The sequence below is a fragment of the Dunckerocampus dactyliophorus genome, chromosome 16 (assembly GCF_027744805.1).
Source record: "Dunckerocampus dactyliophorus isolate RoL2022-P2 chromosome 16, RoL_Ddac_1.1, whole genome shotgun sequence".
NCBI classification, from domain to species: Eukaryota; Metazoa; Chordata; class Actinopteri; order Syngnathiformes; family Syngnathidae; genus Dunckerocampus; species Dunckerocampus dactyliophorus.
Window position 1 is genome coordinate 2,309,371 of NC_072834.1, and position 23,562 is coordinate 2,332,932.

At 42.5% G+C, this 23,562-nt stretch overlaps 1 protein-coding gene and 1 long non-coding RNA gene across 2 annotated transcripts in view; one reads left to right on the forward strand and one right to left on the reverse strand.

The window, feature by feature from the left end:
• LOC129168719 (uncharacterized) overlaps window positions 1–7,793 on the forward strand; it is a 31,122-nt gene extending 23,329 nt beyond the window's left edge. The window contains exon 3 of the long non-coding RNA XR_008566322.1: window positions 2,944–7,793. This is a non-coding gene — a long non-coding RNA (uncharacterized LOC129168719). The remainder of the gene's footprint in view (window positions 1–2,943) is intronic.
• cxadr (CXADR Ig-like cell adhesion molecule) overlaps window positions 1–23,562 on the reverse strand; it is a 45,341-nt gene that overhangs the window by 4,680 nt on the left and 17,099 nt on the right. Inside the window, exons 2-6 of the mRNA XM_054754306.1 lie at window positions 16,664–16,833; window positions 9,415–9,619; window positions 4,762–4,917; window positions 4,529–4,651; window positions 2,929–3,067 (exon numbers count right to left, since the gene is read on the reverse strand). Of these exons, the coding sequence (XP_054610281.1) occupies window positions 2,929–3,067; window positions 4,529–4,651; window positions 4,762–4,917; window positions 9,415–9,619; window positions 16,664–16,833 (793 nt within the window). The remainder of the gene's footprint in view (window positions 1–2,928; window positions 3,068–4,528; window positions 4,652–4,761; window positions 4,918–9,414; window positions 9,620–16,663; window positions 16,834–23,562) is intronic.

Genomic DNA, 23,562 nt, shown 5'->3' on the forward strand with positions numbered 1-23,562 from the left:
TAGTCACGCAGCATCCACGTAACCTCCACAGCTTCCAAACCCTTGAATTACAGTCAACGCCCCAATGCAGATTAGTTACCATGAACCTCATGATTGCATCCAGGCACAATCATTTCCCATACCTGCCGCTACCGAGAGCGAGAGCCACCTTTGGGATGAGTTGGAGAAAACTTCCCAAAATGTCCGCAGGCATTGTTGCATCTGATTGAAATCTTACACAGGTTGGTGCTCAAAGGAGACAAACCAGTATTCCTTGCTTTCAGGCAGTGTCAGCGCTACACAAATTCAGTCTTAAAAACCGCCAAGGAGCAAAGTTTGCTAACATTAGCATGTTTGTTTCTGCACATGCCGTGCGTGTCATCTGCCGCCAACGACCGACTGACGGCACCTAGGGCGGGGCATAACTAAGTCATGGATGAGCTTGTTGAAAATAATTTGATTGTTGATGAATCATAACTTCTTTTTGTGTTTGACTTACGGGCTTTAGGTTTGACTGTCTTTTCTTTTTGCCCCCCCCCCCGGCAATCTTTAGTAAACAAAGCATTTATTGTGAAACCTGGGGTGTCCAAACTTTTTCCGGTGAGGGCCACATACTGTAGAGTCAATGATGAGTACGAGTATACGTGTAGAGTAGCCATGCTAACAAGTGATGTACTGCATGTTTCAATATATCGATATCTCAGCTTTGTCATGAAGGGGAGAAAGTGTATTATTACTATGAACATCAGCCTTTGCTCTTTTCCCCATTTTTTTTTTAATTTTCCAAATATTTAAACTTTCGTCTTAAATAACCTTCATGAATTTTCTTTTGTTGATGTTATGACTTTAATCCCATAATATGTTGACTTTATTGCCATAATATTATAACTTTTTCACCAACCCAATTTTCCAAAAATTATAACTTAGTTTTGTTTTTCAGAATATCACAACTTTTTTCTTTAATATTTTTACGTTGATGCTACTAAAATGACAGAATTTTTCCCTCATAATACGAGTTTATTCCCATAATCTTGCAACTGTTTTGTGGAATTTTGTTTCCATTTCTGCTGTTTTGTGAAATTTTACTAACTATTTCAACTTTCTTCTCGTAAATTGGCTGCTCTTAATTATGACTTCATTCCCATAATATTTTGACCCTAACATTTGAACTTTTTCTGCAAACAAATTTTGCAAAAATGACAACTTGATTTGTTTACAACTGTATCGCGACTTTAATATTTCAACTTTATGCTACCAAAACGACGTTATTTTTCCTTGTAATATTACGAATAAACTTTTTTCTCTTAATATTCTGACTTTATTTTTGTAAAAGTACTGCTGATTCTTCCATTTATACTGTTTTTCTTTTTCTTGTTAAATCAAATTTTTAGGATGTGCCGTGGCCCAATAAAAACAGCCACAAGCCGCAAATGACCCCCGCACCACACTTTGGACACCCCTGTGTTATACAACTATGCACAAAAAGACTTTAGTGCATCCTTAACGTTGATATTTTATCTTTGAGTCCATTTTGCCCAACTTCACCTTTTACCTGAAACCGTTTCTCGGCTCGGCTGGTGTCGTTCTTTTCAGTGCAAGTGCACGTGTGTGACTGCACGGTTATTTTTTTGTTTTAGTCAAGACAAAGAAGAACTCATTGATTGAATAATTAGTTGGTGAGTACGTTTGGCCGGGGGAACCGTCTGCACTGCTTAGCCAAGCGGACTCTAATAGCCTGTGGAGTGCGAGGCCAGTGACCAAGCACAGCAATGCCCTCTACTCCCTCTGCAGCCACATTAACAGCTAATAAGCAGCAATAATCCGGTTAAATGCTCGACCAAACAAGAGCCGGAGGGGCCAGAGCTTGTGTTGTCCGTTGCATCACGGGGTGGTATTTCAGCAAATGTGCGCCTGTGCTCTAGACAGGACCGGTGGTCTAATCCTCTTTGTCCAACAGCGTGAGCAGTGTCACATTGTGGTCTTAGACAGATTCAGTCAGCACTAGAGTGATAGAAAGGCCGCTGGTTGCGTAGAGCCCCAGGGCCGGATGAAGAGGTGGATGGTGAAGGGGCGGGGGGGGATGAAGAGCGAGCGACAGCAGACATGACACAGGATCCACAGAGCAAACAAAGCTTTCAAACTGATTACCACAGCTGTTTAGCTGAAGAGCAGTAAAAAAAAAAAAAAAAAAAGGAACGCCGATGGAGAAAAATAACATTTTCTGTTTCTATGCATTCGTGTGTGTTGGAAATGTGTAGGTGTCGCACATGCTTAATTAGGGGCTGCTAGTTTGTAAGTAAGATGGCAACGCAACCATGTAGCATAACTGAAGACAAACTGCACGTCACATGTAATGTGACAAATGCTACAGTAGAGTTGCAGTACACAAGTGAAGATTTCAGGGATGCAGAAACACATGAGATTACCCGTCCGTAGCCGTCCGATTCGTCAACAAACAGGAGGTCATTACTCAACATAACAGCCCCACTCACGGTGTCGTAATGGAAATAATGCTACAGAAACATGTAGGCAACACACACAAAGGGTAACTACTACTGCTACTACTACTACTACTAGTACTCCTACTACTAGTAGTGGACGATACTAAATAACAACTAGGTTCACGCTAACATGCAACTTTAGCAACTCTTTCCAAACCAATTGCCACAAAGCATGCCGGGAAGCCAGAAGCACTACCAACGACAGGAGTGGTAGGTGTTTACAGTTAACCTAGTTACACAAGTAGTCCCCCGATGTGTGTTTACTTACCTGTTACATGTGCACCCCGATTGTTCCGTCTGTTCATTTGACTCTGTGACAAGCTCACTGAAAGTTCAGTGCTTGCCCAATTAAAGACCCTCGTCATTTAAGCAAGCTAAAGTGCCTCTCACCATATACACCGTCTACATACAGGCATTCATTAAATCGACTCCGTTTAAGTGCGGGTACCTTATCTCGTTGCAGATTTCTTTCTCATACTTCTTCCTGTGTCGGGCGCGGCAACAGCAGAAGATGATGATGGCAATAACGATGAGCATCAGCAGCACAGCAATTATGGCTCCTGCGATGATGCCAGCAGTATTGGGAGCTGAGCACAGCGAAAGAGAAAGAGTTGAAAGGTTTGGTAAGGACTAAGCGACGGCCCCTACTGCAACATTGGCCAATATCAATCCGATACGTTGATATGTTCTAGTAGTAGATCCGTACGCTTGTACAGTCATGGCCAAAAGTTTTGAGAATGACACAATTATTGCTTTTCACAAAGTTTGCTGCTTCCGTGTTTTTAGATCTTTTTGTCAGCTGTTACTGTGTTGTTCCCCAGGCCACTTAGTTATCACTTCTGCATTTGGAAAAGGCATTGTTCGCCACTAAACTGTTCTTAAATGGTTGGGAGAAGTTGCTTTTGGAGGCTGTTTTGGTACCATTCTTTATTCATTGCTGTGCTCTTAGGCAAAATTGTGAGTCAGCCCACTCCCTTGGCTGAGAAGTAACCCCACACATGAGTGATTTCAGGATGCTTTACCGCTGGCGTGACGCAGGACCTGGTGGTAGCCTTTTTCATCTCTGGAACAGCTCTTTTCTGGATGCCCCAAACAATCAGAAAGGGGATATATAAGAGAAAATGGTTTTACCCGAGAATACCAGACTGTCCCTGATGTTTTTCCTGGAGAGAAGTGGCTTCTATGCACCTTTCTCGACACCAGGCCGTCTTCCAAGAGCCTTTGCCTCACTGTGCGAGCATATGCCCTCACGCCTGCCAGCTACCGTTCCTGAGCAAGCGCTGCACCGGTGGTGGCCCGATCCCGCAGCTAAATCAACTTTGGCCAAAATTCAGACGCTTGCGGTACTTTCTTGGGCGCCCTGAAGCCTTCTTCGTAGTCATTGAACGTCTCTCCTTGAAGTTCTTAATGAGCTGAGAAATGTTTGGTTTAGGTGCCACCCTACAGCAGCACTATCCTTGCCTGGGAAGACCTTTTTGTGCTCAGTAATGATGACCGCACGTGTTTCCTTGCAGGTAACCATGGTTAACAGAGGGAAAACAACAATTTCAAGCACCACCCTGTTTTTTTAAAGCTTCCAGTCTGTTATTCCCACTCAATCTGGATGACAGAGGCATCTCCAGCCTTGGTCCTTGCCAACACTCTCACCTACTGTATGTTATCCAGTCAGTCACTAACATGATGTCAGCTTTTGTGGCAGGGCTGTAATGCAGTGGAAATGTTTTGTTGGGACAAAGTTAATTTTCATGACAAAAAGAGCCTTTGCAATTAACTGCAAAATCATCTTTTCGCTCTTCATAACATTCTGGAGTATATGCAAATTGTCGTAACAAAAACTGAGGCAGCAGACTTTGTGAAAATTAATATTAGTGTCGTGACCGTACTTGATATAGACACCATTTTCAAACAACAAACAGAAATTAAATCAAGTTATTCAGTACTGCAGATGTGTTTTATTTCATTGTTCAACGTGCAATATTGTGCTCGGTGTGAAAGTGTTGAGCATAGATATACAGTAGTACATAATAGGACTTTCGCAGGATACTCACGAGGTGTCACATTGAGATACAGGATACACTCCTCAGTGCCAACCCGGTTGCTGGCAGTGCAGCGGTATGTGCCAGATGCTTTACCAGATGCGTTCCTCACATTCATGGTGCCTCCCATGGGGTCTGCAGCAAGGGCAAATGACAGACCATTACAGAAACACAGGTGCAACAGGAACTAAAAGGTGTGAATGTGATTTCGACATTTTGAATGTTGTTTGTGAAAGAGTCATTACCCATCAGAGCGGAAGCAGGCAGCACCTTGTTGTCACTGGTCTTCTCCCAGCTGTATTGCATGGGTTTGGTGCCCTCGTTGGACGCGCACCTTAAAAGGATGTCTTTGCCGTCCTGTGTGGGTCCTTCTGCATAGCACCTGGGCTTGGATGGCTTCACTGGGGAGAAAAGGGAGGGTCTGTATTGTGAAATTCTTACAAATTGTTTTCCAAATCAGCATAATAAGAGTAATCAGAGTAATTGATACAGCAGCTGTCATTACAGAGGCTGTCACTCAGCATAATGAAGATGAAGAAAGGAAACCATGCGATATTGGACACTCAAATGCGCGTGCGCACTTGTCAGGGTTTAGGATAGAGGCACAGCTTTCCATTCTAGAGTGGAATGTGTGCAAACCCTCTTCGGTCAGTTCTGAGTGCTGGCAGGAGATGAGATGGGGAATTCAAAAACAAATACCGCTCCAAATTAAAAGCAGACCCACTCCAGTGAAACCCAGACACACCGTTAGCCAGGCGTGGGGGTGGGGAGAGAAAGAGAGAGAAAAAACTTGCCAAAAACCGAGCTTGTGCCGCGTTCTCTGACAGAGTGGACATCACGGTGTGGTAATGTGTTCAAACAAGAGCAAGGAATGTTGCTCTCCAGATGAGAACCCGGTGTCATGCTGAAGAGCAGCGCCTCGCTGCCAGGCTGAACAGTAGACTGACGGTGCTGAGGGCTCCCAGTAATATCATAAACACACACTGGATCAGGGCAGACAGTAAAAATAATAATAATAATAATAAATGAGGGAGTGCTGATGGACAGATGGTAGTGCGATGGAGGCCAAGGCTGTGCTCCTGTGTGCGCACACACACACACACACACACACACACACACACACACACACACACACACACACACACAAGTAGACTACACACGATAAATGTCAGGGAGTGATGGCATTCTAAACACATCCTTTAAAAGGGTGAAAGTGGTCACGTCAAAAGGCTGTGGACCATCTAACCAGCAGATTTATTTGTTTGTGAGATGAGGTTGAAGATGGTGACAGAGGCTGGAGAGATAAAGAATAAATAAACAGCCTATATATGTTTCACCTTTGTGATAAAAATGTGATATTTTCAAAAGATGAGAAATGCAATAAATCATTCTAAGTGCTGCATAGAGCAGTGGTAGTTTGTCCAAATGGTGTGGCAGCAGATCTGGTTGGTATTATGTTATTTATATACAAAACAAAACAGTGAAAGCACTGTTGTGGTTGTAGCCCTGTTTCCAAGTATTAGCAAGCTAACAAGCTGCTAACAAGGATGTTTTGTGTTACAACAATTGGGCTCACGCAGTGTTTTTAATAACACGACACGATGCTTGCCATATTGTAACATAGCCATATGGTACACTAACTAGAAACACGCTAACCAGGACGTACCTGACGTACCCGAGGTTCCACCATATTCTGTAACAGCGGTGGTCCCTCAGGTGCTGTGCTTATTTAGGAATTTATCCCGCGCCCGCATTAGATTACTTAACAACCCATCATTGACATTTATACATTAATTCATAATTATTCACATTTGCATCTATTAAAAAAAGCGTCATCTTACGTATCATCACTTATCACTTATCATCACATCAATTAAGCTGCGCTTGAGCACCACAACGTGGATGTCATTCGCCATCAAAGACTACTTCAGTGTTGTTTTTCTTATACTTTTGACAGTGGTTGACATCTTTGTGAAACTGTGAAAAACGGAAACGTCACGACAACCATGCGCATTCTGTGACTTAAGGTCTGACATCTGACTTCAGCTGTATTTCTATGACTTTCTGTGAGATGAAAGCTTCAAAATGAACCTTTACTCAACCGTGTGTGTAGGAAGAGACGTCGTCAGAGAAAATAAACAATGGAGAGTGTCGCTGACATGCAGTGCTGAGATGCAGGTGACAACTCTTGTCCTCTTAACTTCATTGTCCAGCTGCAAGCCAACGAGGGATGCTTCCTCCTGTACAGCACCTGAACACGGGAGAGCGTTTGCCCTCACGGTGCCAGCATGTGTGTTATTCCTGAATGCAGCAGCACATGTGACAGGGTAAAGCAACGCCTGCTGCATATATTAGCAAAGACGTGTGTTTGTGTTCCCGGGACCATCCGCCCTGTGACAAGATCAACCTGAAGGTAAAATGCAGAGCAGGCAGCAAGTTGTCCTCGCCTCTCCTTGTCAATGCGTCTTTGCTAAGAACATCCCCCGGCCCTGGGGTCAATAGCTAGCAGCCTGTCAGAGATGTAGCCTCCAGCTATCCTTCCTCTTCTCGCTCTCTGTCACATGCACTACAGCTGGAGATGCCAGCATATTAACCACGATCAGAGCTGGGTCGCATTTAGCTGATGTGCTTCGCCTTCGCCGCTGTGGCTTCTAACTACGGTAAATCCAAGGGCACGAGGACCAGTAGGCGCACTGCGAATACTGTAGCACTGCAGATATCATATGTTTTGCTGTTTCAGGACAGTCGGCCTACAAAATCTTGCGAAATAAATACAGCACAACCTCGACGTTGCAGCTCAGGCCACTAGTTTTTCATTTCCTTAGTCATCTGTGAAAGCGGACCTATTATCTTTGTTTTTGAAGTGGGGGGTCTACGGTACACCCAAACGTGAGCTGCTTTTAGTCTTAATGATACAGTAGGTAGGGCTGCGAGTACCTCCTACTTTCTTAGTCGATCAATCTGAAGCTTGCTGCTTTAGATTACTCGAGTCATCGGATAGGCCCGAGACCAGGGATGTAAAAAGCTTTTCCCAGCGAGCATTGAAAGACAAAACAGCCTGCATCTCACTTTGTGTTCTAGAAGACAAAGCTTATTAACGACTTTTTCCTCCTCTGCTCATTTTTCCATTTTTGCTGTTGTTGCTTTTCAATTTTACAAATATTTCATCACTGATTTTTTTCAAGAACATTGTGACTTTAAGAATAATAATTAATAGTTTGACTATTTTCGTAATAGTCCAATTTTTTCACAACTTCATTTTCCAAAAATGTCAACTTTAGTCTATGTTTTGTTTCTAATATTACAACTTGAAAATGAGTTTCATATTTTGACTTTATGCTTCAAAAATTATTTTTAGACTTTATGCTTGTAAAACAACTGTTTTTTTTTTTTTTTTTTAATATTATGACTTTATTTTGATATCTCGTAAAATGACTGCTCTTTTTTCCATTTTTGTTGTTGTTTTTGTTAGTTTTCTTGTTTCATTATATTTTAAAATTATATTTTCTGGCTGCAGATTTGGATAATCTGTCCTCAACGGACCAAATCAATATGAACCAAACACATACACTTAGTGGTTTGGTCCGCTGCAGCAGAAAAGAGGCAAAAATGTTGATCTCTGTCCTCCAAAGTCAAAGCTGATGTGTGTCAATTTCTTTTGTTTTGCCTGAAACACAAACATAATAGGTCTGCTTTCATGGACGACTAAGTAAATTTCAAAATATTCAAAATGAAATCAGAGACTAGACTTAAATCAGGGCATATTTACATTTTAAAATAACAAAAGCATGAATGGAATATCAAAATAGTTGTCTATTAATTGGATAATGGTCCATACATTTTTGCAGCGCTATTGACATGCATTTTATACTGCAGGTTTTACACCTATATAATATTACAAAACACTTCCTTACACCCTTTTACACCAGGTACAATGTCAGTCAGGAATGCCAAGACATGTATGTTTTTAAACGCTTATTTCAAGTTAAAACTGAAGCAGTGAATTCACAAACGGCGTACATGAGCAGTAAAAGCCTCCGTTAGCGCTTTGTCAACATTTCTCAGATCAGCTGCGGCTCTACACGGTAGTGCTGAGTATTTCTGGTCGAACTGGTGGGAGCGGTGTAGTCACGTTTCTGTGGGAGAGCAGCAGCCATTTTCCGAAGCTTGCACCGCCTATAGAGACGGCTCAGATAACCGGGCCTCTGATAACAGCACAATGCAGAGCTTATCTCACAGAAGTGGTGTAGGTAGGTTGTATGTTTTCCCCCCCATACACAAATAGCAGGCGAAGGAGGAGGGGTGTATTTTGCTTCCAACATTTAGTAAGTGGACCAACCAGCAAGGCCAATGTGCATGAGTGCTTTTTGCCAAGCGAATGAATCATCTGACTTATACAACTGGGATGTGTCAGCCACAACACCCTGTGTAATAAAGTGTGCCGAGTGGGGACTACTTTCTCGATTCCGCAGTACAGTACAGTTTTACCTGCAAAATGTGCAATGACATCACTCACACTTGTAACACTGTTACACGTGAACTTCAACCATGTATGAGCAGACACTTTGTTGCCAAACTCAAAAGGTCTTGTTAATCACTACTGCTACGTGGGATAAGTAACAAATAACGACCTCAGTCTTGAGTTAAACAGTGATTACTTTTGACAATCAGTGTGGGTGAACACAGAATTGTAACACAAGGGGGTCAATGCTGTACAGCCGCCGGGAAGGGTATGTGCTCATTTTTAGCAGGGATTAAATCCAAACAGCCAAGTGGGGCAAAGAGCGTGTGATTTTTTTTTATTTTTTTTTTGCATGGAGAGAGGGAATACACTGAGGGGAAAAAAGAAAGCCCCAGGTATGAACAGTAGTTTGCGTGGGTGCTGTAGTTTCACTCACCCATGACGATCAGCAGCATCTTCCTGCTGCGAATGCCGGGGGCCTTCTTCACTTTACACTGGTAGGTGCCCGAGTCCGACGATTTCAGGCCCGTCAGGTTGATGGAGGCGTCGCCATTCTTGGGGTCGGCAGAGTTGAAGTGGACTCGACCCTTCATGGGGGCATAGTAGTCCTCGTAGGCCCTGTCGCCGGAGTACAGGATTACCTGGTCATGGGGGACATGCATCTCAAGTTCATTTAAAATAACTTTTATGATGAATAATAACTCATCCTGCTCAATTCTGGGGCTTCTTATCAGATCCCAATGGGGCACAATCGTAGGTTTCTCTTCATGAAATACTGTACATGGTTTCTTGGCCGAAACTGCTTGGATTGCGCAGCCTGCTCCCCTTGACCACACCCACTCTGTTGCGATTGGTCAGGGGTTGAGGGTTCAGCTCGGGTACAAGAGAACATTTTAAAACACACACAGAGTAATTCTTCATCTATCGCGTCTTAAATGGTTGCAGACCCGAACGTGAATTTTCGTGAAATCTGAGTCCTTATTTCTAAAAGGAATATTTTCATAGTCATAGCACAGAAAACCTGTTTATGAGCTTCTACATATGGTTTTTAACATTTTTGAGCCCTCCAGACATGAACTAACAACCCTAGAGTCACCCTTGCACTTGTTTTACCCAATACAGTTGTCCCTCGCTACATCACGGTTCGAACATCACGCCATCACTCTCAAGGTTTTTCAAAAATCTATTAATGATTAAATTATCTGTTTTGTGGTTGAAAATTGTCTATTAGTTTTTTAAAAATATGCATATTTAAGTGGATTGCCTGTATTAATGACCAAAATTAAGCATTTTCAAGCATAAAAATGGCTAAATGAGGGAAAATACAAATATAAGGCATTCAAAAGACGTGGTATGAAGTGTAATATCGTATCTGTGTGCGTTTACGAAGCGAGGCCTGGGAAGTGACGTCTGTTGGCTTGAGTTTACTGTTAGCTGAGTGCTAGCAGCAGTTTAGCAGTGTAGAGAGTGGCTGACAGCAGCTCCTGTGTAAAATGTTCAGTGCATGTGGTCTCTGCTTGTTAATGAAGCGTTTGAAGTGCATCATTAGACTTTCCTTGACCCAGTGCTTCTCAAATAGTGAGGCTAGCTTCACTGCCTCAACCACAAACAGCAGCATTCTACACTGGTCTCTAGGTGTCAGTAACATTACACTGATGAAACAATATCCACCAGGGAGTATGCTGTCAATGCTAACGTGTGAGTCTCTGATATTAAATGGCTTATTTTCTATTATGTCAACTTAATTGGGTAATACAAGTGTAAAGGGGCGTCATTTCATGTCTAAAAGGGCTGTAATGATGGTAAAAATTGTATTTACAAGGTCATGAACAAGTTTTCTATGCTGAAAGTATGAAAATATGCCATTTATTAATATTGAATCCTGAGTGGCGAACAGGAAGTGACGTCAGGGGTTCAGAGTTGAGTTTCAGCTTGCTGCAGGGTACGGCCGCAACAGTATTTTTTATTTTTTTGGATATTGTGCCTGTCTGGAGGTAATTTAAAACCTGCAAAAAAAGCCTGTTGTTCCGGCGATCACGTCTTGTGTTCCGGACATTCTTTGTCTTTGAATGCCTACATTTGCATATAGTTCATTTAGCCATTTTTATGTTTGAAAATACTTAATTCAGGCAGGAAATAAGTAACATTAGCTTAAATGTGCATATGGTATGACTAATAATAGGCATATTCAACCATGAAACAGTATGATTTATTAATTAATATATTTTTGAAAAAACGTAATAGAGAGAAGCCGCGAAATTCAAACGGCAAAGTGGCGAGGGACGACTGTACATTTAAAAACACGGTCAGTGAATTAACCTTGCTACACAGAGAAGTCAAAGCAAGCAGTTTTCACCCACACAAAGCCAGTCTGCCTTCCTAGGACCAAGACGGACCAAACAAAGCGGCCAGTGTGGAGTCAAATCAACACCTGCTGTGTCAACAAAGGGCAAAAGACCACAATTATGTCCAACCCCCCCGCCACATCTACCTCCACAAACACACCCACCGTCTAGGTCTTGAAAGCAGCATGAAAATATGGAGAAATGAAGTCCAGGTGGAGCCACAAAGACGGCTTCTAGCTACAAGAAAAAAAAAAATCTAAACAGAAAACCTTAAAAAAAACAAACTAAAAAGCTAAGGAGAGTAAAGGGAAAAAGTAAACAATGAAAGGAGTTTCAATTCTCTTTCGCAGACACTAGCAAATCCACTGGGACAGACAACAGAGTTTTCTGTGCCATGACGAGCACCAGACGTATGCATAGCAATACCCCGGGGTGGAAGGAGGGAAACTGAACATGGCTGGAAGAGAAATAATAATGAACCTATTGTAGGAGGTGGAGGACACAAGTATAGAGGAACTAAATATTGGAAATGTACTGTATGAGGTTCTTGTGTCAAAAACATTCCACTTCCTGACCTATTTCCAAGTGAAAAATACTTTGTGGTGCTGCGAGGATGGCAGGCCCGCGGCGAGGGCAGCGCTCATCTTGTACACGTTAGCCGTGTAAACCGGTAATTCTGTTAAAATTCCAACAGGTTCTCAGAGGGAGGGCAACCAATGTTTCAACTTTCACTGGGGAACAGTGCATCGGCAGTAATAACAGCAATATGTCAGGCCAAAGGAGAGGAAATTAAATTTCAGCTGGACAACTCTTACTCAAATACTCGCATCAGTGTTTTCCCCACACATGCACACCTCTAAGAACGAGACAACAACAAATCGGTACGACAGAACAACCTTGAGATTCATAAAAACAAAAAGGGCGAATGACAAGGGCAAGGTGGAGTACTAGTACAAAGGAGTACTAGTGTTTCATGATAAACTTACCAGCCAAAGCATTCTCTGTCAACCGCTAATGGTGCAGTGATTTTTTTTGTTTATATATAAAAGGCATAGCTTTATTATTAGACCTAAGTAAAAAACAAGGTCATTGCCATGTGATGAGAGAAAGAGGTGGAGATCATTTGAGAGGCAAAGCAGAGGACCACAACACCTGTATACCTGAAACAAATCTAATTTTACAGATGAGTGCTGTTGCACCTAGGTTCCACTGTACTGTGCAGTAGAAATAAAGTTGTACTATCAAGGCAGACCATACGAGCATCAATAATTAAAAAGGTATAGCTATAAAAAGGTGTTCATACTTTGCCAAAACACATTAACCCTTGTAAACCTCCTCCAGCAATCATGAGACAGGAAGACATGGGATGTAGCAATGCAAGAAAGCTATCCTGTTGATAGGATTCATGTTTGTTTTTCATGATTGGCTTCCCGGCCTACCTCATTCGGTTTTATCTGTAGGCTAGCAATAAGCCGAAATGCAAATGACCGTGACTGAAGGCATGCCTGGCATTTCTCATTCAAGCCCAACAAAGCCATGTGTTTTAGCTACGCTTCATCACTCTCCAAAAGACCTTGATGGTATGTAGGCGATTTCAAATCATGGTGGACATCTTTCCCTGCAACATTTGGTACTATAAAGAGTTGAAAAATGTGGGTCACTGGTATGAAGAAAATGTGTAAGCTGGCATGCTTAAATGATACAACCAATTCACCATGTTACAGCATCCAAATCACGCAACATTCTGCTTACACAGCAGTGAAAGCGGTGCATTTGCAACGGGCTGCATTCCGCAACCACCTATTAGGCTCCCATAAAAAAAAAAAACAACTATCCTCTAATATAGAAAACTGCAGCGCAAACTGGAGCTAAAAAGAAATTAACGGTGGTGCAAAAGTCAAGCCCAAGAATGATAGCACACTTTAGAAGTTCTGTAGTGATCATGCTATTTGTGTTATCCATAATTGAACATGATACATGCACATTAGCCACAAAAACACATGCACAGAGATAAGCAGAGAGAGGATAGTCTGAACATTTGTATAAAATCAATATTAATAAGATTGCAGTGTTGATATTACTATTTGCTCTGACACCTATAAAACAAAAGGCAAGATGTCAATGTATCTTTCACCAACATTGGATCGGTTTTAGCATCGTTAATGTACAAAATGCATCAAAGTGAATCCTGGATAGCCCTCCTATAGCCATGCACTAATAAAAACATGTTGGGTTTCACACAAATGCAGTATAATATTGTCCAGAAAACAGTCCCATGTTTTGGTGTGCAGAGAGAATTTGAACCAGCGACCCTCTAGCCCCCGGAGGCTAATCATACACAATGAACTGCTAATGCAATCGGGGTGGTGATACATTTCTTTTCATATCTTAGTCATTTTTCACCATTAAAGGAGAGGGTAATCTCCTGATTCTGCTCAAGCTATTAAATGGATAAAATTATCTTTGAAGGTGAGCGGAGCCCAGACTCAGCGTGATGGAGAGCTAGTGAGCTATGACCCTACTATATTTCCCCTACCATTGTTTTGTTTTTGTTAAGGTATGCCAAGAAGACAATCTTTCTGATAATGATTCATACACTTTATACTCATTTCCTTCAATGATCTGGTAGCATTGGTCCAAGCAGATTGGTCAAACCCTACTGAACATTAAGCATGTACTTAACAGGCCTTCAGAACTAATATACTGCTAATTATAGAACTTACTATTTGCATGACTTCATATTGATTCAAGGCAAGCTATGAGCATATTTAGCGAGCACAATTTGATAGGTCAAGGAGAACAAATTTGTTCTGAGAAAGATGTCTCGCCAGTTCAAAATATCTACCAAGATGAAGCAATATAAACGAATATGCACGATGGTTTAATGACGTACAATGACATGCTACACTGTATAGACTAGAACAGAATGTCAACTGGCGGCCAGTGGCCGGCGGACCACATCCAGCCGGCTAGATGCCATCATCATGAGGTCATTGTATTGTCAGGGCACTGAATCAATCGCAACTGGACTGTTCAGGTTGTATTAGAAGACGTTTTGCATCTCAACCGAGCAGGCTTCATCAGCTCATGCTTACAGCATCGCTCCTGTGCAGCATTCGCTGTACTCAAATTTTTTGCATTCTTGTCATAACGTATTTGGCCGGGTTAGTAGCATCTATCGCAGTGGTACCTTCACTTGTTTTTCAGAAGTCTCATAGATTTACTTCAAATTATAAAACACACTCATCACAGTTTATATGCTGTGATGCTGCACATGACTCTGTCTAGTCCCAACAAAGCTAATTTAATTTCGTATACTATAATGACAGATGCGCAACACTCACAATGTTGACAAAAGCGGAAATATCTGCACAGCAGTGTGGACTAATATTTCATGGGTCCATGCACCATGCCAAATGGAGATTGGTAATACCGATGGGAAAGCTTTGTGAAAGGTGCCAGGTGGCACAATACGACAACGACAGAGGAACACACCAATTTGATGAACTGTAACAAAACGGTTTCCATGGCAGTAAAAGCCTAGAGAACATGTGGGGATCCACTGGAGGCCTGAGGAGTTGTGTCATCTTCCCTTCACATGGCTTGGTGCCACGCTGAAAAGGAAAGACTGGCTGGAATAAAAAGACTCTGCATCCACTGTGTGTCAGACAAACAAAAAGGTGGAAAACAAAAGCTCACTGGAGATGCATGTGGGTCAAATTACATACTGCAATATATGCAGTATTGAGTACAAAAAATACACAACTAGTGTTGACGCTGTATTGGATTTCACTTCTTCTTTCAATAAACCATGTAGACACGACACTGATGCCAAAAGCTACACACTGGTCAAACAATCACAGCAGCATTTCCCTCTGTATCCGACTGGAAGAGTTTCTGTTAAAAGCTGCTGTCTGCCTTGGTTAGGTACTGCATGGGCGGCGTCCAGCCTTCTTCCTGCTCCAACTTTTTTAGGTACCTTTTCCGGTTAGTGCGCAATATGACGTGCGTCTCGTGTTATTAATACACCGCATGAGTCCAACTGCGTTCTTCATGTATATTTATCACAAGATGTCCTTGTTAGCAGGCTATTAGCTTGCTGATACATGGAAACAGGAACTGGAAGCCAGCTTCGGCGCCCGTCTATGATGTTATCAACAGCTGACTTGTGTAGTTCTTTGCTAACTAACACACTTACGCCACTAGTCTCAAAAATGTTAAACAAAACACGTTTTTATAGCTTCACAATGATCGTTATTAGGGGTGTCATAAGATTAAAATGTGATGAGATTTCTCGTTCAGAAAAGAATTTTTGGCAGCAGGACTGGGACGAGAATAAATTAATTAATCACACAATAAAACAATATGAACTTGATAATTTTGCCGGCCTCAATATATTGCCATGTGCAAACTGGCAGGAAGAGAGCTGACGCTGTCCACTCGTTTCAGCACCTTGGGGCCTTTGTTCAATAGAACAACGGCATGAACGGTGTGAGCCCTTTTGTCAGTCATACGGTCTCTGTCTCGGTGGGTGGAGGCGTGGCCGCGAGCATACACACAGAGTGTAACGTAGTAGAAATTCAATTAGTAGATTGCAATACATTATTATAATGTATGTTTTTGTATTTTTTTCCACTGTACTTTTCTTAAAAGTAATGTTAAAATCTCGTCTCGGCCTTGTAGACCACAATCCCGTGTATGCGTTTTGTCTCGTGAACCCCTAATAGTCACACATGATAAAACAATTCTAAATGCATATAAATAATGAATGAAAGGGTTAAACCTTAGGGTTATGTTTACCTCCACTGAAGACGTGATTGTTACCAAAGACACGATGTGGCAGCGAGATCAACACGGACACCACCTTCATGAGTTATTTCTTGAATTGAATACTATTTCCCACCGTGTTTATCATTTTTGACTCCATTTTGTGTTACTTTGCAGCTGTGATAAAAAAAGAAATCAAACGACATTAGAGGTGAGAAACACTGTTGAATTAAAAACATCACTCACGGCAAAACAGGAAGGTGGTGTCCGTGTTGATCTTGCTGTTATGTCGTGTCTTTGGCAACAATCACATCTTCACTGAAGGTCAAAGTAACCTTAAATGTCCATTTCGTTCGTCGCGTGTGTGCACTTCAATTTGTTTTCTGCATGTAAAACTAGAAAAACGTGTTTTGTGTTAGCGTTTCTGGCTTTCAGATTAATTGGATTTACATGATTTCTTTTAAGAAAAATTGATCTGGCTGTAGTACATTTCGCTTTGAGTTGGACCTTCTGGAAGGGATTAATGGCGCTAACTACTTTCTAGTGTTGTGTGACAAGTCCACAAATACATACCACTTTGTCTTCTTTCTGGTTGTCTGAGGACAGCAAGCTCCATTCGATATCCAGAGGCCCTGAGTCGGCAGGGTCTAAAGTGAACATGCAGTCCAGTTTGACGCTTTGGCCACTGGCTTTCTCGATGGACGTCGGTCCTGTGGAAGTTATCTCCAGTCCGGCAGCCGAACCTGTGGAGAGAAACAAACAGTGGGAAGGAAAGTTAAGTTTTCTACAACAAAGACAGAGCTAAAGGTTTCAAACAGCTTTAACTTGAGGGGCACTTGCTGTTAGCATTGATTCACTCCCGACGCTGATGAAAACAGTTAAAAAAATTGCACTAACTCGCACATCAGACAAAAAAGGAGACCAGCAAGCTGTCAAATGTTTTGGTTCAGGGAATGTTGCACTCATAAAATAAATATGGCTACATCTCGTTGTAGCAGCAAAGTACCTCTTAAAATATGCATAATGTGAAAAAACACAGTAATAGAGTAGAGCCTAGCTTAGCGGAGGGAAGGGTGATAACCAGAGATTTTAACCCTTCTCAAGCTGAGCGGACTCTGAAGCATTTATTCTTGGAATAAATAAACATAATTTCCTGAGGACATCAACTGGGATATGATTTTTTTTATTCAGCAAGCTTTAAAGCCCAGTAAGGATGGGGGCACAGAGAATGGAGATGTCACATGCTGCCTCAACGCATTAAAATCTTCTGACAGCCATCCACCTTTGAGTCAGCGGGTGGGGGCTTAAAAAAAAAAAAGGAACCTCCCAATATGTAACGGCATTAGTGTGCAGTAAAGGTGTAACAAATATAATGTCAAAGAGAAAACACAAACAGATGTCACCTCAATTGTCTGCAGGTAAAAAATGAGCATTACCTCTTCATCCTCGCTGAAGGAACGATTAAAAAACAATTCCTCATTCAAGCTGCATTTCAAGTCATCTGCATCCCACTGAGCTCCGTTACAAAGACAGATGGAGGAGACAAACATGCAGAAGTAATTAAAATAATTGCAACAGGAGCTACAAGTGTGAACTCCTCATCAACAGCAACATTTGCATATTCTTTCTGGAAGGTTTTCTGTTTGGATGAGAAGATTTCCATCACAACAAACAAGAAAGTGCGACTCTTCCCAAACACAAGCGGATATACGAGTAGTGCTCAAACTGCACAGCCAACATTTGAGCAGAACATTTGGCACCGTGGTAATCTTCCAAACTATATGATCCACACAACCCATCGAAGCACTAGCTGTGCTTTATTAATGTGACAGCATGTCAGGTGACAGACGGTAGCAGGCAGCACTGTTGGTCGTTTTCATTCATTCATTTACATAGCGCAGCATGAGCAAGGTCAAGGTGACTGTCAGCCTATCAAAAATGCAAATGGGACTGCCGTGGATGAAGCAATTTCAGGAGGAATTGCATGTGATTGCTGAGATGTTGAACTGACATGCAGAATGAATGTCGTCTTTGAAGTGTGTCGAAATCTATTCACCGGCCCGGGATCGAACCAGCAACCATCAGGTGGGGAGACGGCCATTCTACCACCTGAGCCCTGCTGTCAAGCGCAGAATGAGCAGAATGTTACATGTCATGTTAAAAATGTAAAAATGATTTCTCATCAATGGAGGGCGACATTGAAATTCACTCATTTTTAATGGTAAAACTGTCACATAAAATACTGAATTATGGCACATTTGAGAAGTCCTGATAGATAGCCTGCATGTCCTGAATGAGCTGAACATTTTTGATGCTGGAATGGTCTGAAGAGGTTGAGATATGCGGGAGCAGCTATCAGACAATCAAAATGTCGGAATTTGAAATGTAGAAATGGAGAATGATTGTTGAAAAATATAAATATGTTGAACTAATACACGAGTACTGAGGCTTGAACCAGCAACCACCCGGCTGGGCGACGGCCTAATCTGCCACCTGATTAATTAATTACAGTTATTTATTTATTTATACTAGCCACCCTTATATACTAGCCAACGTGCCATACTAGCCAAACCTGAACGTTTTTATGTTGGACTGGTTTAAATCGGTGAATGTCGGCCTCCACCAAGGTTGCCCTTTGTCACCGATTCTGTTCATAATTTTCATGGACAGAATTTCTAGGTGCAGCGTCGAGGGAGTCTCTGCTGTTTGCAGACGATGTGGTCCTGTGGCTGTGACCTTCAGCGTTTACTGGGGAGGTTTGCATCTGAGTGTGAAGCTTCTGGGATGAGACTCAGCACCTCCAAATCCGAGGCCATGGTTCTCAGTTGGAAAAGGGTGGATTGCTCCCTCCGGGTTGGGAATGAGGTCCTGCCCTTGGTGGAGGTGTTCAAGTATCTCTGGGTCTTGTTCACGAGTGAGGGAAGGTTGAAGCGTGAGATCGATAGGCGGATCGGCGCAACGTCTGCAGTAATGCGGTCGCTGTATCGTACTGTCGAGGTGAAGAGAGAGCTGAGCCGGGAGGCAGAGCTCTCAATTTACCGGTCCATCTATGTTCCCACCCTCACCTATGGTCATGTGCTTTGGGTTGTGACCGGAAGAACGAGATCGCGGACACAAGCGGCTGAAATGAGTTTCATCCGTAGGGTGGCTGGACTCACACTAAGAGATAGGGTGAAAAGCTCCGACATCCAGGAGGGGCTCAGAGTAGAGCCGCTGCTCCTTCACATGGAGAGGAGCCAGTTGAGGTGGCTCGGACATCTAGTCCGGATGCCTCCTGGACGCCTCCCTGGTGAGGTGTTCCGGATATGCCCAGCCGGAAGAGGGGGCAGACTTAGGACACGCTGGCGGGATTATGTCCCACAGCTGACCTGGGAATGCCTTAGTGTCCTCACGGTGGAACTGGAGGAGGTGGCCGGGGACTGGGAAGTCTGGGCTTCCCTACTGAGACAGCTGCCCCCGCAACCCGGAGCCGTATAAGAGGAGGAAAATGGATGGTTGGTTTAAATCGGTTGAGAACTGTGGGGAAGGAGGCGGAATAAGAATAAGAGGACGTAGTAGTAGAGGAATAAATAGATTCATTTTGTGTGTTTTATATGTGATTTTTAGTGGTGTCAAGAGTCAAGAAGATACATGAGAAAGAGACAAGATTTTAACATTACTTTTAGGAAAAGTACAATGAAAAAGTATTTTAAAAATATATGACGATGTATTTGCAATCTACCAAATACATTTCTGCTATGTTCCACTCTTCTGCACTCTGCGTCTATGCTAGCGGCCCCACCTCCACCCACAGAGACAAAGCGACTGCATGACTGGCAGGGCAAAGGGCTCACTCCATTCATGCCGTTGTTGTATGGGGCAAACGTGCCAACGTGCTGAAACCAATGCACAGGGTGAATCCTCTTCCTGTCTGTTTGGAAACGCGGGACGGGGAAAACAAACGCAAGCACGTGGCAATATATTGACGCTGTAAAAATGATCGAGTTCCTTTTCTTTCACTGTGTGATTAATTAATGTATTTATTTGTTATCACCCTTATATAGTGCCCAGATCTTGCCACACCCCCAGTGTTTTTATGACAAACAAAAAGTTCTTCTGAAGAAGAAGCTTCTATAGTCTAGTCTTGTCATTGTGATGTTTCAACAAATATTGCGTAACAGCAGCAGCTACCAGTTGAGTCCACTAGTCTTCCAGGCCATGTTGACACAGCTGAACCGTTTGAGCATTTGGTAGGTTTGCAAAGCACAAAACACAATGTGAAGTAATGTCATTGCATGGTATCATCATCATTGGCTGGTGGCTTTCGGATGACAGCAGTGCCAGGGCAGAGGAACACAGACAAGAGTGTAATGGTTGATTCTAAATTCAGCCAACACACAGGGAAGTTTACTGTAAACCCGTTTCATCCAGCCTGTGCATGCGCAGCCTCTGCTCGACAATGTGCTAAACACAAATGGATTCATGCGAGTATTTTCTCATAAATCATAGCTGAAGTGGAACTATACCACAACAATACTCGTCAATAATTGGTGCCAGAAAATACCACTGTCGGAGCATTTTAATGTTGTCAATGAAAATGATGTCATTAAGCAGAGATGAAGTTACCCTACCTCACCTCTTTTCACATGGAGGCTTGGAAATACAAACTAAAACCTAATTACTTTTTTGTTCTTGAATACGAGAACGACAGTTTTGAATTAATAGAAACAAGTGTGGATAAAAGACGTGGTCTTTTCCATTCAGACGCCTTCGTCACCAAAGAGACCAAGACCAAAGAGAAAATTACCACTTTTGCTCATTAGATTACAAGTTTCTTCTTTTAATATTTTGGCTTTATTCTTGTAAAATTACTTGGCAATTTTTCAAATTATATTTTTAGAGTTTAGTGTCGTGAGCCAATACAAAAAAAAGGCAACTGTGGGCCGCACTTTGGACACCTTCAGTGTAGCCATTGAGAGGGTGCATGAAAATTGTCTCGATGTCATGAGAGATGATAAAAAGACCACTCCACACTCATAACTGTTCCGTGCTGTTACGATATTTGAACTATTGTGAGGCGATATAGGGAAATAATTACCAAAGCATGTGTGGTTCATTAACCATACTGCTAGAAAGGGCAGTTGGACTAACACATAACACACTAGTTCTTAAAAATGCAAAAATGTACTTCACCAGTCTGGTGCATTTTCTGCACAAAAGCATAACAACCAATCTTCCCCAGGATAATATTCATAATTTTTTTTTGGTCAACAAGAGCGGAGACCTCAGGGAGAAATTAAATTCAAACATCTGTATGCCCGCAGAACAAAAAAACTTTTAGCATATCAGTTTGTGGAATTAAATTATGGAACGGACTGAGCTTTGTAATTACATAAACCTTATAATTACCGTTATATTGGGGGTGGGGGGCAAGCTTAAGAATTACCCATGCCACCAATGTGTCTTTGTGAGAGTCACACTCCCTCCAAATTCTACTACAGAGTGAGTACAGCTTGTTTAACGGGAGCTCGGAAACGAGCAGAAGGAATATTCCCACTTCCACTCCACCGCCCATCCTGCCAGCACTACCAGTCTATCTCCCTTCCTGTCCTACTCCTCGTGGAGTGATTGTGGAGGGCCAACCCCCCGCCCTCTAGACCTTCAACTCTCTCCGGTGTTACCGATTGTAAACGCACCACTCACCCCCTCCACCTTTGTTGGCATACAATGGGGAGTGAATCCTGTCTCCTGGCAACCAATCCCCCTGAGAAGCTCTCTGTGGCGATTAAGAGACAGCATTAAAGAAGGAAGGACAATAGGGAGAGCCTGACTGACAGGAAGTAGTGCAAACTACAGGTTTAGAGCGTGAACAGGGGGCAGGTTTATGGGAAGTTACTATTTATGCTGTCGCCCTTCCAAAAATAAAGATACTAAGGTAGGGAGGGCAGTGACTGACTAGGGGGGAAATTAACAATAAATTCATGTATTCGTTGTTCTTAATGGGACGGGAGAATCTCTCTCTGATCCGTTTCCATGCCAGTGTTGTACCAAGCAGAAGCACACTGCCCAGTGCTTTTAATTCCCAGGAGGAGGATGAAGACAATGGATGACTTTTCTGGTAGGCTGCTGCTTAACTAGCTATGTTACACGCACTGTTTGGGGAAAAAAAAGTATCTTTCTGTGGACTGAATATGCCATGTTAATATGTGGACACCTGTGGCTTGTAGGTAATAAGTCCAAGATTAAATAAATACAATTTTAAAAATTGCAGCCGCAGCGGCGGCACTACACAGCGACGGCAGTCCCACACAGCCCACCACCATGGCTTCAAAAAAATTCTAGGGGAAACCCTGGTAAATATCCGTAAAATAAGTACAAAATGGGGACACAACAAAGCATTTCACTCATGAGGATGAAAACAATCAATCAAAAACCTTTAAGGAGGGTAAACATTTTACTGAATTGGAAATGGGGTTGGCTTAACTCTACACTGGAGATTCATTGTGGTAAAATTGCAGTCTTGGGGCAGCATGAGTATATTCAACACACAGTCCCCTGTGACTGTGCTGGAGAACATCAATTATCTTGCTCACAGAGGACGATAACTTCTTAACTCGGTTGCCGCTCAGAACGAAGCCTCTGAATCGTCATCCAAGTATACCCAGTAGAATTCAAAGCAATGTGTGTACCCTGTACGCCTTGGTAGTGAGAGTCACTGTTATTTCACTGACATTCACTGTCATTTAGTGTTGCACAGGGATGGGAAACCCATACTGATTGTGTTGTAATTCAGCCAGAAAGCTCTACTTGCAACACAGCACTGCCATCAATTACCAGTGAGTATGACCTAAAGGCTCTTTTGACATAAGTGAACATTAAATGTTGAAGGGGTGACAAATGACAGGCTCTTTACTTTGCTGCGTGGACATTTGACAGCTTTTAAAGCATGCCTGTGGGGCGTGCTTTAATTCCATTGCCGTGGACATCCACAGGAGAGAAAAAATTGTTGCCCGTACCCACACGCACATTGACAGTGAGCGTAACATTAATTCTGAGACCCCAGCACTTGTGTATTAAACAATTTATGATTTCCCCGCAGCGGCTGCTACAATAAACCATGATTAAAACGGGGATGACTTAATTAAATTCATGCATTCAAATGAGTTGGAGTCCCACCATCCAGTTAACAAAAACTGATGGTGCTGAACAATTGAGACAACAAAGGAACTGAAGGAGATGATGAGGGAGGGAGAAAGGAAGGGGGACAAATTCCCACGGGCAATTGTTCTTTAATGGTCGCTTCATCAGTGAGGCAGCAAGTCCACATTGCAGTGGTGAAGCGACGTGGATAGAGATGCTCGATATTGGCTTTAGTACCGATATCTGATGTACGATATTGTCCAGCACTTCATCAAAGGTACGGATACGTCAACATCCGTATAAGAACAAAGTCAAGTAAAACTATGTGGTGAACAAGTGAAATTCTAAAAGTA